Source organism: Talpa europaea, assembly GCF_964194135.1.
Source record: "Talpa europaea genome assembly, chromosome: X".
Classification (NCBI taxonomy): Eukaryota; Metazoa; Chordata; class Mammalia; order Eulipotyphla; family Talpidae; genus Talpa; species Talpa europaea.
Genome location: NC_140081.1, coordinates 83,949,673 through 83,968,004, shown reverse-complemented (window position 1 = coordinate 83,968,004; position 18,332 = coordinate 83,949,673). Strand labels below are relative to the sequence as shown.

The window sequence follows — 18,332 nt, the reverse complement described above, 5'->3', positions numbered from 1 at the left end:
GGGAATCACTGGAGAGGACAGAGAATGGATATAGAAGTTATTGTGAAGCATTAGGCTGGAGCAAGGCATTATGTTACAAATGTGAGCTCTTGGTATTGTTGAGAAGCCTACAATACAGGCTTTCTTTTTCTGCTCAGCCACCCAGAGTGAAAGATGAAGTCTGAGTTTTTGTCACACTTGAGAGTTCCCAGAATGAACAGAGAATGGGGCCTCAAGATTGAATACAGTTAGATTTTAACCAATGGGAGGATCTACATTTGTTGACATGTCAATTATGAGGTACCTGTGCAAATTAGATCAAACAAAATGCTTTGTATGGTTCAAAATCCTTGGCAACCTTGGCAATCTTAGATCACTCTACTTGGAAAGTCATTATCACCTTTTTCCCAAAAACCCCAGTATGGCACCTCAAAGATCATATCTTCCTGGTTTTGTGTAAGACTAGAGGTACATACAGGGAAAGAGAAGCTATAGGAGAAGATCAAAATGAAGACCTGTTGTGAGTGAGAGGTGGATATGGGATTTTATACAAGGTTTCCTAACACCTAGTCTACTGTGCTCTTCACTCTACACTCAGCCCTCAGTGAACGTCTTGGGAACTGTGATTTTAAGCAAAACAACATAGAACAACATATAAGGAAAACCGGGTCCCTGGATAATGTTCTGTTGTTATACAGATTGTTGTTTTTTTTTTTTCTCATCAACATTGTAATGACTTCGAACAAATCGGCATTTAGCAAAGGGCCTACTGTACCTTCCTGGAGTCCAGCAGTGTATTTTACTTATTTATGTGCAATGCAGCATATTTTCCTCACATATGTACAAGGCGTATTTTCTGTACCCTGATGCGAAAATAATGGGATGCAGGTTCCCAGCATCACCTGCTGCATGTATATTGTCAAGAGACCCCGCCTCCCTGTGTTTCAAGTCTTACAACACTTCAGAGCACTATTGCTTTCCTTGCCACAGGTTCTGAGATGTGAATCAAAGCACCGTTAGGAGTCATAGTTCACAGAAAACGAAAAGGTTTTATATTCCAGGCCTACTGATAGAGACACCTATCCAATAAATTCACTGCAACTCACTAAATTTAAGGTAGCAGTATCCTTGACTAGGTACATTAGTTGGTGAAAGGAAATTGGATTGCATTTCTTATTTAAGCGCCTAAAACTCCTGGACAGGATACTGGTTTCTAGAATGCTACTTGGGAGACAGCTTCTTTAGCAAGTGCAGCTATAGAATAAGACTCAGGTCTCCCAGCATTGCCCAATGTTTCCCAAGTGTGAAGCTGAAAGGACCTCTTTAATGTGAATGCTGAAACTCTTGGTAAATTATGTTTCCTTTTAGTGTCCACTTCTCAAAATAAGCTCATAATATTCACCTACAGCTCACGCAGTGTGGAGGTGAAAGATGTGGGGAGAAGGGCCCAAAGGGGGTCTACATTTGACAAATGCTTTGTATAGAAGAAGAATTTGCTTCATGGTAGATTTGTGGAAGAAAATACAGCCTGTCTGATAAGATGTGGCAGATTTCAGATGGGGGGTGGGGGTGTCAGCAGGGCACCATTGTTCACCCCTTACCCCACACAGAGCCTTGGGAAGTCTGCTTGGTAATGCCGCATTGGGTGGCTTGGGAAGAAAGGTCAGTCTGCAGACTGGCTACATTCTCATTTGTTCTTAACCTTCCCACTTTTGCCTCAGCTGCACCCCTTTCCAGTAGGTTGGGAGGGGTTAAAAACTCTCAAGTCTTGCTGTGGCCCAATTAGCATTCACTGATACAAAGGGCAGCCTTTGAATGGGAGGGAGATTTCGCAGCTGTGGGTTGCAAGTAGACAAGTTGCCTTGAAGGATGTGTGAAAGATTTTGATTTTGGCGCTGGATTTGGAACAGGTGTTGATCAAGAGAATGGGTCCCGTGCTCCTGAATGTAGTGACTAAGAGTACTTTGATCCTGGAGAAATAGGCTCTCGCATTAATATGTGTGCCCAGAACAATGGAACACAAGCCAAGTTTTACTCTATGAAACTTCACCTGCAGATTAACAACGTAAACATGCATGTGTCTAAGGGCATGAATTTATGTGCACGTTCTGCCCTCAGCTACTTTTAGGTGCATTATATATCTTGGAAGTGATTGGAACTTAAGGCTTCACACTCCAGCCAGACCACCACCTAGCCTGAAGCCAGGGCCCTACCAGACTGCTGTCCTTTTGGGGATAGTCAGAGAAACTTCATTTGAAGTTAATATTAGCCCCATATCAAGTAGAATTGCATAAACACATCTGAAAAATTCAGTATCATGTATGCCAGAGCCAGATCGAATTTTTAAAATGTCTGCAACTGGGCCTCCCTGGTGGCACAAGGGGTTGAGACGTAACCTATGAAGCAATCTGCAGCCACTGCAGCAAGAGTTTGATCCCCGGCCAGGGAGCTACCCACATGGTGCAGCAGACCTCTCCTGTCTCGCCCGCTGCTCCAGTCAGCAGTGTATTTCAGTAGATCCGCCTATTCTGTTCCCCCACTCTGTCTCTGGTGAATCCTCTCACCCCCCCAACTCTGGCCTGTACCCCAGTTCTTGTATGTATAAATAAATAAATCTTTAAAAAATAAAATGTCTGAAACTTTTCTTTCACTCCCATGAGGTTAAATGAGACTAGCCAGTATAAATATCAGACTATAGATGCTGCCTTTCATAATGGGGGGAAGCTATTGCAGATTCTAGATTTTCTTCTAATTCTAGGATTGTTTTGGATAAGGAAAACTGTCCAAGGCTATAAAAACTAAATGCTGCTTATGCCTTTCTAATGAGATAAATAACTGAGCAAATGTTATTAGGGCCATCTTGAGAAATCCAAAAATTGAAATTATCACATGGAACCGGTGGCCTATTGGTAGCATGGCCAGCCAGATCTGATACTAGGAGATTCTTTTAATTTGCTTCAATTAATTCACTTTGACTGAGTGCCTAACAGTGTCCAAAATCTAGTCTGAATTCTGTGGACATACAGAAGTGACAAAGATATAACCCCTCACCTCAAGAGGTATTTCTAATATTTTTCTTTTATTTCAGAGTAAAGGAAATAAAGTCCGACACTCCCCCCACCCCACCCCTTAGCTTCTGCGTCACCCAGAACTATAAGGGAGGGGAGGAAGTTGGGGGTAACATTTTTACTTTTAATATTTTTCCTTGAATGTACAATCTGTAGATTCGTGTTGGCCATGTTTTTGAGATCCGGGAATTCTCCCCCCCCCGGACCCCCCAAATATAGCATCAAGCATCTTTGGGATGTGATATTGCGTAAGCTTTGAAATCAGGCAAATGGGCTCAAAGTCAGACAGTGACTTTGCCTTAGGCAGATCACTTAACCTCCTGAGTCTCAAGTTCCTCAAGGATAAAAAGAGGGTAATAATATTTCGCATAGTGTCTTACACAAGGGAGACATGTAAATATGTTAATGTTCATCCTTCTTTATTTGAATGTTCATTTAGACTTTTGTTTGAAAGTAAAGAGTAGCAAACCTACAAATAATTTAGCCAAAAAAGCCAGTGAGAATTGAATTTAGGAAGAAAAACAATGTCATTCTTTCTTATCATTGCTCTGTGAGTGTAGAAGAACTAAGCTTTAAGAGGGGAGCATCCAATATTTTTGATTGAGTGAATGTGTGGATGGGGGCGGGCGGGAGCAGAGGGGAAGAGGGGGAAGGAGGCAAGGAAGAAAGGAAGGGAGAAGCAGAGGAGAGAAGGCAGACTCTTGGGCCTCCCCGGTGGCACAGCAGTTGAGCGCTGGGTTGTGAAGCTGCCCGCGGCCTCTGCAGCGCCGGTTCGATCCCCAGCTGCTCCCCTGCCACCGGAGGAGGGTCCCACACGGCGCACAGACCTCTCCTGCCGCCCGCTGCTCCCCTCAGCAGTGTATTTCATCAGTCTGCCTGTTCTGCTCCCTGCTCTGGCTCTGGTGAATTCTCTTACCCTCCCGCGCTTCTGACTGTACCCGGTGCTTGTATAAATAAACAAACAAACAAACAAATAAATAAATAAAAATACATGCCTCTTAAAAAAATAAAAATTTAAAAAATTTTAAAATAAATAAAATAAAATAAAAAAGAAGGCAGACTCTTGTGCACCTGTATTCTTTTATACTTTGAGTTATTTCAAAGATAATATGATTCAAAGCTGGTGGCACTGGCTATGGATTGGCTGATTTGCCTTATTCCTTGGTGTTTCTAGGAAAGTCAGATGAGCAATTATACTGACATTTTCCAGAATACCCCAGCGTGGTTCATGCAACAAAGTGCTCATACGCGTTGGGAATGCACTGTGCACAGGAGCCCTTCTTCTGTTACCACACTACTGTACATATCTCTCACACACACCCTCCTCTCTCACGCCAGCGCTTTCTACTCCCCATTTGTGAACTTCTCATACGTGTAAAGACCAAGTGCCATTGAGAGGTATCAGTAGCATAACTCCTGTGTAGAACATGCTCTCAAATGTGCACTTCACTAGGGAAAAAAAGCGTTTTTCATCAAAGAAATCTCTGGATAGGCTCTTCTCCGAGTGTGCCCCCCTCCCCCCAGTGTTCCAGCCTTCCTTCCCCAGATGGTCCTTTGCCTTAAAAGCATATCACCTTTTTTGGGCTCCAATAATAACTTCGTTCTGCTCTTTAAAAATAAATTGGGGAAGAAATTGAAGTGCCTTTCAGAATTTGTTTCTACTATCATATCTTACAAGTATCATGTAATTATATTGCATTTCTTTTTTTAGATTGGCAAGTTATGTGCCCATTCTCAACAACGCCAATATAGATCTGCTTATTATCCTGAAGATCTGTTTATTGACAAGAAGGTATTAAAAGTTGCTCATGTAGAACATGAAGAAACCTTATCCAGCCGAAGAAGGTAAGAGGGTTTTTATTTTCTCTATTTCAGCATACAATTAGCAATTGTGTCTTAAGGTCGAAAACCATTGGAGTGAAGCTTCTTAAGTACATGTTATTTAGTTCTTCTGAGTAGAGTGTTTGATTAATGACATTCTATCATCTATAAATGTTAATGAAAAATATGTATTTTACTATATCCAAGTCATATTTCAATGTTAATTTGCCAGATGTAAATATTTAGAACAGCCCCTCAGAATGAGTGGACTTCTCCAATCAAGATCTTTATTGATTGAACAAAACCATCTCTGCTTATAATTATGTCTCATAATTCCTTAAGTTGGCTTGTGACTTTTCCCATTATTATCAGTGAATCAAGGCTGAGTTCAGCAGAGAGAAACTCAAGAAACACTCATGTGTACACACATACACACACGAAACACTCTAAACATTCATTTAAAATGATAAAATGAAGAATTCCATTCCTGTTGCTTAAGACAGCAGTCAAGGAACTAAGCTGAATTTGTTTCTTATTCTTAATTCCTCCTCTTTCCATTCAGACTTCCCCTTGCCCTATGAGCGCTTCATGCATATAAATAAAAGTTAGAAATTGGATGGGAAGCCCAACACAAATCTAGGAGAATGTCCTTCCCGAGAGGATTGACTCAGGAATAGTTAGACTTGAGTCCTACTTTCTATTGACATTGAGGGGCTGGAGACATATTGATCTATAGATGGAAAATTAAGAGATAAAGTAAGTAATATCTCAGATTTGGGCTAAATTGTTCTATTCATATCAACTTTCTACAGAGAACCCTTTGAAATGGTAATTCTTAGTTATATATGGTACTGCTTAGAGTAAGAGAAGCAGTAAGGCAACCTGTGAGACATCCCCAAAGAAGCCTTTCAGAAAGTTCCATTTTCGAGCCTCCCTGGTGGCGCAGCGGTTGAGCGCTGGGTTGCGAAGCTGCCCGCAGCCTCTGCAGCACTGGTTCGATCCCTAGCTGCTCCCCGGCCACTGGAGGAGGGTCCCGCATGGCGCGCTCCCCTCACCAGTATACTTCGGTCCTTCTGCCTGTTCTGCTCCCCGCTCTGGCTCTGGTGAATTCTCTCACCCTCCCGCACTTCTGACTGTACCCAGTGCTTGTATAAATAAATAAATAAACAAATCTTTAAAAAAAAAAAAAAAGAAACAGAAAAAGAAAAAGAAACTTTATTAAAACAAAAGAAAGTTCCTTTTTCTTTTTTTGTTGTTGACTTCCAACTTTATGGAATTCTAATTTCCCTATGGAAGCAATTTGAAAATGTTATTCAAGGACACTGAGAGTCCCAGAGATCTTTGCAGAGGGTCTGTGTGATCCTCCTTTTGCTAACTATATATCTATGTGAAACTGGATTTTGATCACATACTTCAACCAGAACAACATATTGCAGCAGATTAAATACAGAAGCTCACAGGAGACTTTAGCTGTCTCCCATTAAGCCAGGCAGTAAAGATAGTTTGCAAAAATGTGAAATCAATACCACTTTAATCACTTTTTTTTCCATAAAAATGTGGTGTTATCAAATAATAGCTTATCATTATTAGTTTAAAATTAATAGTAAATACATTTAAATTTTTGTCTTTTAATTTTTTCTGACTTCTCAAACAGAAAATATCAATAAATATATAAACGAAAGCTCTTCTGAAGGTAATTTTAATACTAACAATAACTTGTGTTAGTTATCTACTCCTATCTAGCAAATTACCCCCAAAACATAGCAATTTAAAGCAACAAACATTTTCCTCAGTATCTGTCAGGAATTTGGGAGTAGCTTAGCTGTGTGACTTTTAGTCTTAAAAGAAATTGCAATCAAGGGCCTCCCTGGTGGTGTAGGGGTTAGGTCTCAGCACTATCAAGCTATCACTAGCCACCGTGGCATGAGTTCGATCCCTAGCCCGGGAGGTGAGCACATGGCGCAGCAGACCTCTCCTGTCTTGCTTGCTGCTCCCCTCAGCGGTGTATTTCAGTTAATCTGCCTGTTCTGTTCCCCACTGTCTCTAGTGAATCCTCTCACCCACCCCCACCTCTGGCCTGAACCCCAGTTCTTGTATGCATAAATAAATAAATCTTTAAAGAAAAGGAAGAAATTGCAATCAAAATGTGGCCTGGGACTATGTTCATATGGCCTATTGACTGAGGCTGGAGGATTCACTTTCACAGTGGCTCACTTACCACGGTTAGCTAGTGTTGCTTGTTGGAAGAAGGGCTCAGTTCTTCACCGCATGACCTCAAAAGCACCCTCATATCATGGCAGCTGGCTTCCCCAGAATAAGTTACCCATGGAAGAGAAAAGGAGAAAATTGCCATGTCTTTTATGACCTAAGCTTGGAAGTGACATGCTATCAATTCTAACCTATCCAATTTGTTAGAAACAAGTTACCAATTCTAGTTCACATTCAAGGGGAGAGAAATTCCACACCAACTCTTAAAGGGAGAAGTATGTCAATGAATTTGTGGGCATATTTAAAAACCAGCACAGAGGTCCTGGCACCAAAATATTTGCGAACAATTTTCATGCAGTATAGGGGGTCTTTAGGGAAGGTTATGTCTTTCCGGGATGACACTTCTTTTGCTCTTCTTTAGCCTCTGAAAGTCCTTTGTCTATTGTCCTCCATTGCTTTCATTCTATGACAAAACTACCTGAGGAGTTCATCTCAGTAACTGATCTCTAGTTTGTATTTTGGACTGGATGGAAAGACAGACAGACAGACAGACAGACAGATAGATAGATAGGAAGGTGGGTTGGGGAGAGAGTGAGAGAAACAACTCTATTCAACTCTGCATAAATTAAGGAAACATCTATTATGGTCACTGAAAGGCAAGACATAATCTCTGCTCTCCAAATTAATCTATTGGGGACAGAGACTTAAATACGAATAATCCCAGAATAGTCTTACAAGCGTGAAAGTATGCCCAGCCTAAGGGCGGCAGCCTACAGGGGAGTAGGGAACCCCCACCCAGAGAGCTACAGCAGAGGCTTCATGGCAGAGGCAGCATATGAACTTGTAACATGGTCATATGCAGAGTTTTCCCAAAGCAGGCACACCAAGCCATTCCCATTTTGAGATTGTTCTGTCATCCCAGACACATTTATGAGTAAGTAGATTTATCAAGCCCTGCAGCCGCGGCGTCTCTCTTGGACACTGTGGGACCTGTCCCCTTTCACCTGACCAGGAGGGCTCTGTGGGTGTTCATTTCTCCAGGGAAAGAAGAACATAATAAATGGGTTCTTGACTGGGCACCCAGGTTTGACATTTTGTTTAGATTCATTTTTGAACTTGTTGCTATCCCCCGAAGACAAAGGATATTAAGAAAAATGCAGAGCTGAGTAAGTGGTGGTCAGGGAGGTCTCCTTTGGGTATGGGCAACGTGACCCCACCCCAGGGTGTTTCTCATCTCTTCTGCACAGGGAAGCCCTGAACTCTGAGATGGAGTCATTGTTCATTAATTTTCTGGCAGAATAAGAAAAGAAGACAAAAGGAGAATGTCTAATTTCATTTATTACCTCAAATAGGCATTGCCAGCCCACTCCAGAAAAGGGGAGAAGCAGGGATTAAGATGCGTTCTTGCTAAATGCACTACCCCCCTCAATCTGATGTTATTTGGGGGGTTGCTTTGGCAGTGTTAGCACCTTTGTAAATTTATCTGTGTGTTGTGTACAGAATTTCACTTTGCCCGAAAAGTGTTTGTGCCTCCAGCTCCCCTCACACCCATGCCTACATTCCATCCTCTATGCTTAAAAATATGATAATTGGAAAGGAACCCTTTTGTAGCATTCAGTCTACGGAGGTTGTGAACAAGCTGTCTGAATCTGATTATGAGTTGAAAAGCCCTTTGCCTTATTAAAATAACAACACACAAAGAGATGTCGGATTCCTTTGGTAGCATTCAGGAATCATCTGTTTGTTTTGTCTGCCCCCAACTGGGTAGTTTGCAACAGACAAGTAATCTTAGAAATAGCTTAGTTCAATTTAAAGGCGATTTGATACTCAACTGGTGGCCTGTGTATGGAACCAGTGTTTCCTTTCAGGCATAAATATTAAAAATGTCTGTCATCAGATTTAAAACTGTGAGGCTGTGACAAGATGCACAAGTAATACAATCAGAATAGAAGAAATGAGACATGCACAGTCCTTCCCAGCTCTGATATTCTCAGCACATTTCAGGTGTCAGCCTCTCCCTACTTTACCCTCTTGAATGTCTCTTTCGCCACTTCCTTTATCTTGTCATTTGCTCAGCCCCTGGAATGTTTGGTAGAATCCACAGGCAAGATCTTTCCTTTTTCCAAGTCCCTAATCTGTCATTGAAGAGTCCATCCTGCATCCATGTCCCGAGCTTCCGGAAAGCCACGCAATCCCTTCCAGCCTTGTGAAGTGGCAGCTGTCTAGTCCCGCCTTCCCCAGCCTGCATTCCCCTCCTCCCTGTCTCTGACTTGGTCTGAAAGGGCAATGGATTAGGCGACACCGGTAAATGACCTAGAAAGAAGAGAACAAAAGCTGATCTCAGCTTTCTGGTCCAAAATCAATGCTTCCTCCCACTCCCTCTCAGGCTGCTGCTCTGGTCCTCAAGGAAGCTTTGTAAGCTCATAGTGCCTTCCACACTCCAAACAAAACAACAAAGTATGTCCTCAGTGCATCAATGAGTCTGGGGTCTGGTACAACTCGTTCCACCCTAACTAGGACTCTGCTTCTTTCAGCATTTGTCAGCACCAACTATATGCTAAGCATTACGTAAGGATTAGGTTCGAATGAATAGGAGGAACCCGTAGCCTCGTTAAGTCTACAGACACACAACTAAATATTTTTCATACACTGGGGGTGAATGACAAGACAGCTCCGTACAAAAGGGCGCAGCTTCACAAATGGGGAAGTTGGTAGTTTTCATGTGCGACAAGAAAGACTTCTTGGAAGAGGTAACTTTTGAGTGAGGCCTTGAAAGAGTCATAGAAATTCAACAGATGGAGGACGGGAAACGAGGTGTTCTAGGCATCACTTTAGGTGAAAAAGTATGGGCTAGTCTCTGGAATGGTAGAAAATTATAATTTGGGCTCGAACTATAATTCTCTGCAGCAAAATTAAGCACGATCCTGCATCAATCCAATTATCATTATTTTCGTTTATGTGCCTTTTTGTGGTTTTCAATTATTTTAAAAAATAATGAGCTCATATTACTTTATATTTAGAAAAAAAGTAAAGAATCTTAATGATAAAGGAGAAAAGTCCGGGATCTGCAGTTGAGGATGAAAGGCTGTTTTTACTTGCAGTGGCTTCCAATTAGTGCTGCTTTGATGCCCGCCCAAGCAAATCATTGCAAGAAAGCCAAGGGAATCCCCTCCCCCACAATCCAAGGAAGGATAAGCTTCTCTTGAGGATGGTGGGAGACTCCCCCCCAGGGAAGATCACGTACAGCCAGTGCAGTATGGCTCCTGCGTGCCAAGGGGCCCTACCCTTTAGTTCCACATTTAACACTGAATGGCAACCACTCTGAAGAGTCTCTTTCTTCCCTGAGCAGACAGCTGTAAGCCAGTGTTGGGTTTGTCCTAAATGAGAGTGTAGGCTCCACTGTTTACGTGTTGAATGGTGTATTTGGCGTCTATGTATTAGAATAACGTGGAATTGGAATCAAAGAACTTGCCCTTCAATCCAGGTGTTTTTCTCATGGGGCAACTAATTGTCTAAACTTTCTGTCCTGTTTTTCTAGAGACGGGTCAGTTGAGCAGATGACCTTCGTTCATGGTGGAGATTCTTTTATTGTCTGTCATGGGCTAGTAGCACAAAGAAAAGAAATGTGGACTGAGTTGTACTGGGTAATTAATATGTCACTTAATTTAGTTTCAGGTGTATTTCTTTGAAGAGAGAAATAGAAATATGCAGCTCCCTGCCTGTTAAATTTGTAAGCCAGAGGATAGGAAAGCTTTAAGGAAAGATTGAAAACAAAATCCACTTAATTTCCATGCCAGAACAAGCTGGAGAAGGAGTGGTGAGAAGAGACAAAGGAGGAGAGAAACAGAGAGGCCCAGTAAACTCTGTGGGAGGGAGATGGCCCTGCCATGCTTTGCTGCCTGCAGGGCTGTGGTGTCACAGGACATTATCACCTCTTGTCCTGTCCTTTGAAAAGCTCATTAATTCTCCAACATTTTCCAAAGTCTTTTCTTCTACCTTGCTGAATAGTATGTGTGGATTTGTTTTCAAGAAGCAAAGTTTCTCTTGGAGACCATGGTTTCTTTCCCCAGTCTTTAGTCTGTTTCTTCCCCCACCACAGTCTTTCATCAATTTTTCGTGAAGAAAGGACCTGCACTAAAACATTGTATTTTTGGACTGGAAGGTAGTGGCCAGTGCACACGCTGTGCTGGAGACCTGCTCTTTGTTCTCCAAGAAACAGGAACTGCCTGGAACCAGGCATCATTTCATTATTCTGAAGTTCTTTTCTAATCAAATCCACCTGGGGATTCTAGATGGCGTCTAATAAGAATAAGATACACAGAAAACAAAAAAGAACTCAGTGAACAAGCATATCAAGAAGTAGCACTTTTAGGGCCTCCCTGGTGGTGCAGTGGTTGAGCACTGGGTTGCGAAGCTGCCCGCAGCCTCTGCAGCACCGGTTCAATCCCCAGCTGCTCCCTGGCCACCAGAGGAGGGTCCCACATGGCGCGCAGACCTCTCCTGCCGCCTGCTGCTCCCCTCAGCAGTGTACTTCGTCAGTCTGCCTGCTCTGCTCCCCACTCTGGCTCTGGTGAATTCTCTCACCCTCCCGCGCTTCTGACTGTACCCAGTGCTTGTATAAATAAATAAATAAATAAATCTTAAAAAAAAAAAAAAAGCAGTAGCACTTTTAGAGAAAGAACCATACAACTTTACTGGAGAGAAAAGTCTAGAAGGAAATTTATCCAAATATTGGCAGGGATTATTCCTGGCTGGTAGGTTTTTTCCCCATCTACTTTTTTTTATTATCTAAACTCTCCATAGTGAGCATATTATTTCTTTTTCAGTGAGAAAGAAAACCAATATTTTTCATTGTGAAAGGTGAAGAAACAGATTTGCATCACTATTTACAGCTCTGGCAAGTGTTGAAGTTGTAGCTCTCACAGATCTCCCTTTCGGTGGCCATCGAATTTGGCTCTTTCCCAGATCTCCTGGTTGTTTCCTTTCATTGTTCCAAAGAGTGGCCCTCCCCTAGGAGATGAGCTTTCCTTAGACACTTCTCTCTTCTCTGCCCCCTTTTGTTATCTCTCAAGAATAGCTGTATTGAGACAAAATCCAGGTATCATACAATTCATCCATCTAAAGTATGTATCGTTCAACTGCTTTTTGTATATACAAAGAGTTGTGCAGCCATCACCACAGTTATTTTTAGAAACTTTCATCACCTCAAGAAGAAACCACATAGCCAATAGCTATCATCCTCCAATCCTCAATTCCCTAGCCCTAAGCAACCCCTAATCTACTTTCTGTCTCTGTACATTTGTTGTTCTGAGCATGCCTCATAAATGGAACCAAAATATGTGGTCTTTCATGACTGGATTCTTCCACTTAGAATTTTTTTAAAGGTTTACACATGTTGTATCATGTATACCTTATTCCTTTTTAAAGCTGAATAATATTCCATTATGTAGATTATGTATTTGTTTTTCCAATCATCAGTTGCTCTACTATTTGACTATTGTTAACTTTGACAGTTGTTCTACTATGCATGTACTTGTACTTATTTGAGCACTTATTTTTCTTTTCTTTCCTTTAAAGATTTATTTTATTTATTTATGCATACAAGAACTGGGGTGCAAGCCAGAGGTTTGGAGGGTGAGAGTATTCACCAGAGACAGAGTGGGGAGCAGAACAGGCGGAGCTACTCAAATATACTGCTGAGGAGAACAGCGGGCAAGACAGGAGAGGTCTGCTGCACCATGTGGGTCAGCTCCCTGATGGAACTCATGCCACAGTGGCTGGGGATAGCTTGATAGAGCTGAGACTTGAACTCCTGCGCCACCGGGGAGGCCTGTACTTATTTTTAATTTTCTGAGTTATATACCTAAGAGTGGAATTGCTGTGTGATGTGATAACTATGCTTAACTTCATGAGGAGCCTCCAAACTGTTTTCCACAGTGGCTATACCATTTTGCATCCATCCTCTCCCCCTCCCCCAGCAATGTGTGAGGGCTCCAGTTTCTCCACATCCTCATCAGCAGTAATTGTCATCTTTTTTATCACAGTTATACTAATGGGTGTGAGGTGGGATCTCACTGTGGTTTTGATTCACATTTCCCTGATGACTGAGCTACCGTTTTAAACTTGACATCATCCTGGCCCTTCAATATCTGATGCTTCATCAATCCTTATAAAGGCCATCACCACCTACTTCCCAAGGAGAGGCCATTCTAATTGCTATCCTAGATTAGTGGAGTAGTTTACCCATCCCAGTAGCTAACTAGCTTTCAAAAAAGAATACCAGGAAAATTATGTTAGGAGAGAACATGCTTGTACTTATTTATATTCATTTCAAAAGATGAAGAGCATATTTATCTTGTGTTTGTGAAGTTAACTGCAACTTGAAAAAGAATCATAATTATAATGAAAACATTTTGATTTGGAATGTACTATATATTCCATATATAATATATTTCTATGCTTCAGACTCATAATAATGGCGATTTGGCCATCGACTGCCCTGTGGGAGCTACTATGCTAAAACCTTTACATGCTTTGTCTCATTTAATCATCACAGCATTTTGCAGATAAGGAAAGTAAGCCTCAGGGAATTTAGGGCTCGCCTAAAGATTCCCTGCTAAGTAAGTGAGGAAGTAGCTGACATTTTTAAACCTCACATTGGTGAAACTCCAAAATCAGTAGTCACAGCTGCTGTTCATACCCAGATGTAAGGGGCTGTTCTGAGATTTCCGCCATCACTGTAACATGGCTGCTAAATGAAGCTGTATTCCAAGTTCTGAATAGTGAACACACTTCCTTCCTCGGTCCATCCTATCTGTCCTGTGGAGGTAATGAGGACTCTAGAAAGTGGGATGGCCTTGGATTTCCCCATGTTACTGTGTTCAAGTTTCAAAGAGATTCCTCTGAGTTCTAGAATGTGATGGCCCAGACTGCGTTCACATTACTCAAATTCTTTGTGGTTTTCTTGGACTTTGATCTTGACCCCATCAAGTAATATCCTTCTATACTAAAGTGGGAGGTGTTATGTTTATCACAACCCCTCGTCCCCTGGACATTTAGTCAGACCTTCTTTGAATCTTCTCCAACTTGTCCCTGATCTTTTTGATCAGCCAAGAAATCTGTAAAGGGTTGAGAGACTGGGAGGAGTTTTGAGTTCTGGTAGTTTTGTTTTTTTTCCTTTTTTTAAGTTTTAGAGAAGTCAAATTAGAAGGCTTTGGTATGAGGTCAATTTTTCTTGCCATATGCTATGTTAGTTGAGAGTTTGGAGGTAGAAGAAGGCCTAAGGGAAACTCTTTGATTAAAGGGAGGGCCATCGTTTCCCATAGACTAATGGCCGTGCTCTATTTCTTCATGGGGTGGGGGGAGTTCCTCGGCCTCAGCCTTTAGTCTTTCAGTTTCCACTCTTGGGGACTGTATTATTACCTTGTAAAACAGACTATCTCTCCTATTAGTGTTAATTGAACCCATCTTTTTCCTCTGTGAGCAAGTCTAATGTTGACTTTTATTTTCAGAGCCTGTACTGAATGAACCTCTTCACTTTGGAAAGGGAAAGAGCTGAGCCTCCAGGAGTAGACTGGGGGTGGTGGTAACTTGCGGGGGTACCAGGAGTGATGTATGTCCCACTGACCTTTCTTGAGTTGTTCTATGCATCACTCTGGATTTGCTGTGACCCGAGCCTTTATGAAGATATGTTGAGTGTTGTAAGCGCTCTCTCTTTTAAATCATTAGCTGTAATGAATAGTTTTATGGTAATGAAATGGAAAATAACATTAAATACAAGAAAATAATTTCTACCAGTCTTCCCTCTTTGTCCAGATCTGAGAACAACCCCCAGAAGGCATTCCTAGGCTCAGGACTCCCACCAGTCTGCAAATGAGATTCAGGCCTCTGGCTCCTCCAGAGGCCTATATATCAGGCCAGTCCATTCTTATCCTGGAGACAGTATTGAATAACTACTCCACTGCCAGCAAATTCCCTGGCCACAGTCTCCAGAAACTTAGTAGAGACTTAAGATAGACTAGGATACAAAAACTGCTTTAACTCCCTTTCTACCAGGAACATTGCTTTAGAAAACAAAGACATTTATTTGTGTATGTTTGCCACTGAACATCAATTACATCGATGTTTTAATATTTCTTTTTAAGCATATCCACTTCTTTCCAGTCTACAGGGCCTTATTTTGTGTGCCCATGTCCATTTTTAACAACATAATAGGGTGGGTATTTATGTATACATGTCTATGTATGTTTGCATACATAATATATTCTCTTTCTCATACATAAACACATCATATATAGCCTAAAAGTGAAGGCAAATAAATAAAAAATATACTAGGATCTCTTCACTCTTGCTTCCCTCCCTCAAAGGAGCTACTATACACAGAGAAAGAACAAAGAAACCTTTCTCTTCTAGCAGACAGGAGTTTCTCTGACTATATTGTCAGGAGAATTTCATAGAACTCACACTGCTCTGAGCACCCTGCAATTCTGAACTGCAACTATTAGCCAGAGCCTGTATGGAAAGGGGCCATCTCTAGGGTAATAGCATTGTAAATTACAATCAATGCACTCAATTACACCCAGAAACCAAAAGATATGTAACGCTCCTGTGTGCCTTGCAATCAGCACCCTTGAGAACGTAGGTACCGGCGTTCAGAACAAAAAAATGGAAGCAGAACTGTGCTTGAAAATGGATGTTGGAATTAACTCATCCTTCTGATAGAAACAGCACCTACTATGGCAGGCAGTTCTTTTTCTAATATCATTTTATTGATTTTTTTTTAAAAAAACTATTCTGGCCTTGTTGCCAAGAATGTCTTTAAAAATCACTTATTGCTCTAATCAGTTTGGCAGAGCCATTCTGTCATGCTGATAAGGAAATTAAACTTTTCACATACTGGGTTTACTTGCCTCTTATACACAGATGTTTTGTTTTTCTTTCAGGGAACTAATTCAGAAGTTGAAATCTTTCATCAGCTTCTATAGCGCTCTGCCTGGCTACGTCTGCAGCCACAGCCCTGTGGCCGAGAATGACACCCTTTGCTGGAATGGACAAGAACTTGTGGAGAGGTAATGTTTTTCTGAATATTAAATAGAGTGGTCCTTAAGGAATAGTCATCATGCGTTCATCTCATGCCTTCTCTCTGCCTCCATTAATTCCACTAGAAAAAGCTTGCACATGAGCGTGTGTGGCCTGCCGTGTGCTGTCTGCAACTGACAGCCCTCAGGACATAGTTTTTCTTTTTTCTTTTTTCATTATTGAGGAAACAGAGGTTCACAAAACAGCACTGTCTATGATTTAGGGGAAGAGGGTCACACCTCCTCAGGTGTATGTCACCGCACCACATGTCCCACCAACGCATGCATGCACCCTTTACCCTAGGCCCCTGGGCCCCCTACCGGATGTGTTTTTGGAACTAGTAGACTTTTTTAAATTGAGGTAACTATGGTTTATAAAACTTGTAAGTTTCAGGTGTACACTTTATGTGCTTCAACATCTGTATATACTATATCATGATCACCCCAAAAATCTAGTTTCCACCCACCACCATACAATTGACCCCACTTTACCAGTTTTGCCCACACTCTCATTCTCCTCCCCTCTGGTAACCATCATTCTGTTGTCAGAATCTAAGAGTTTGTTTTTATTTTGTTTGGTTGCTTTGTTTCTTTATCTTCCATAGGAGAAAAATCATATAGTGTTTGTCTTTCTCCCTCTGCTTCTGTTTAGCGTAATTCCCTCAAGGTCAAGCTCTGTTGTCACAAATGCCTATATTTTATGTTTTCTAATTGAATGTTGTTCATATAACTAATTCATGTCCAGTATACTTTTGTGAATGATGTTGTTTGGGAACCAAGAAAATCCTCTCTGTGAAATGGTGGAATCCAAAGACTGCTAAATTTGAGTAAGTCCAAAAGTTAGCCAAATGTGCTTTTGCACCATTACAAGAATTCTGTTAGGGCCTCCCTGGTGGCGTGAGGGGTTAAGCACCACACTATGAAACAATCCACAGCCTCAGCAGCACAAGTTCAATCCCCCAGCCAGCCAGGGAGCAACCCACATGGCTCAGCAGACCTCTCCTGTCTTGCCCGCTGCTCCCCTCAGCAGTGTATTTCAGTACATCTGCCTGTTCTGCTCCCAATGCTCTCTGGTGAATCCTCTCACCCCCCCCCCCACCCCGTATCTCTGGCCTCTACCCTAGTTCTTGTATGCATAGATAAATATATCTTTTTTTAAAAAAAGAATTCTGTTAGATCAAAGGTTTTTGTTTCATTTGCTAGCTTTAAATACCTTAGGGTGTTGAACAATATAGCAAAATAAATATTGGAGAAGTGTTGCTATTCCAAACTCCTAGTTATATTTCTGAAAAATCTTTTCTTTCCAAAATACCTTTGATTGTTGATATATACTATGCACGGGAAGGAGGGAGAAAGGAATGGGGAAAAAAGAAGGAGAGAGGAGGGAGGGAGGGGATTTTATTTGTAGACAGAATAAGGGTAGTACATCCCAGGAAGTGACCCTTTTTGGTTAGTAACCTCAGGTGATAATTAACCTATACTTAAATTACTGACCTAGTACAATGATGGGACTAGGGAATAGTGTCAAACTAGATATTTTGGAAATTACTAGCAGTATACATTTAGTAATATGGAGTGCTGTAGCCTGAGGACTTGTGTGCCCTCTATTTGTACCATTTGTAAAGATTAGCTTTTTCCTCATGTCTCATCTATAGTTCAAACCTCTTTGTAGAGCTTTTCATTGAATTTATCATTGAATTTAGTCTTAAGTAACATTTGCCAACTCATATAGTCAAATGGGTTGTAACTTTGTTATCTTTGTATCTTGGGTTTGTGTTCCTTTGAAAATATTTTACTTTTTGTCAAGAAAATTTATGGAGGGGACTCCCTGGTGGCGCAAGGGGTTAAGCACCGTACTATGAGGCACTCTGCAGCCTCTGCAGCACAAGTTCGATCCCTGGCTGGCCAGCGAGAAACTCACATGGTGCAGCAGACCTCTCCTGACTCACCTGCTGCTCCCCCAGCAGTGTATTTCAGTCCGTCTGCCTCTTCTGCTCCCCACTCTGTCTCTGGTGGATCCTCTCACCCCCCCCCACATCTCTGGCCTGTACCCCAGCTCTCGTATGCATAAATAAATAAATCTTAAATTAAAAAAGAAAAACAAAATTTATGGAAATAAAGAATCCTGAAAGGGAATGAGACTTGTCAGTGGAGACATCTGATTAAAAAGAAAATAGCT

General features: G+C 41.6%; 1 protein-coding gene across 1 annotated transcript in view; it reads left to right on the top strand.

The window, feature by feature from the left end:
• The window catches only part of GPC3 (glypican 3), a gene marked incomplete at both ends in the record, with an annotated part of 376,515 nt that overhangs the window by 233,748 nt on the left and 124,435 nt on the right, over positions 1-18,332 (top strand). The window contains 2 exons of the mRNA XM_084258526.1: positions 4,759-4,892; positions 16,019-16,144. Of these exons, the coding sequence (XP_084114652.1) occupies positions 4,759-4,892; positions 16,019-16,144 (260 nt within the window). The remainder of the gene's footprint in view (positions 1-4,758; positions 4,893-16,018; positions 16,145-18,332) is intronic.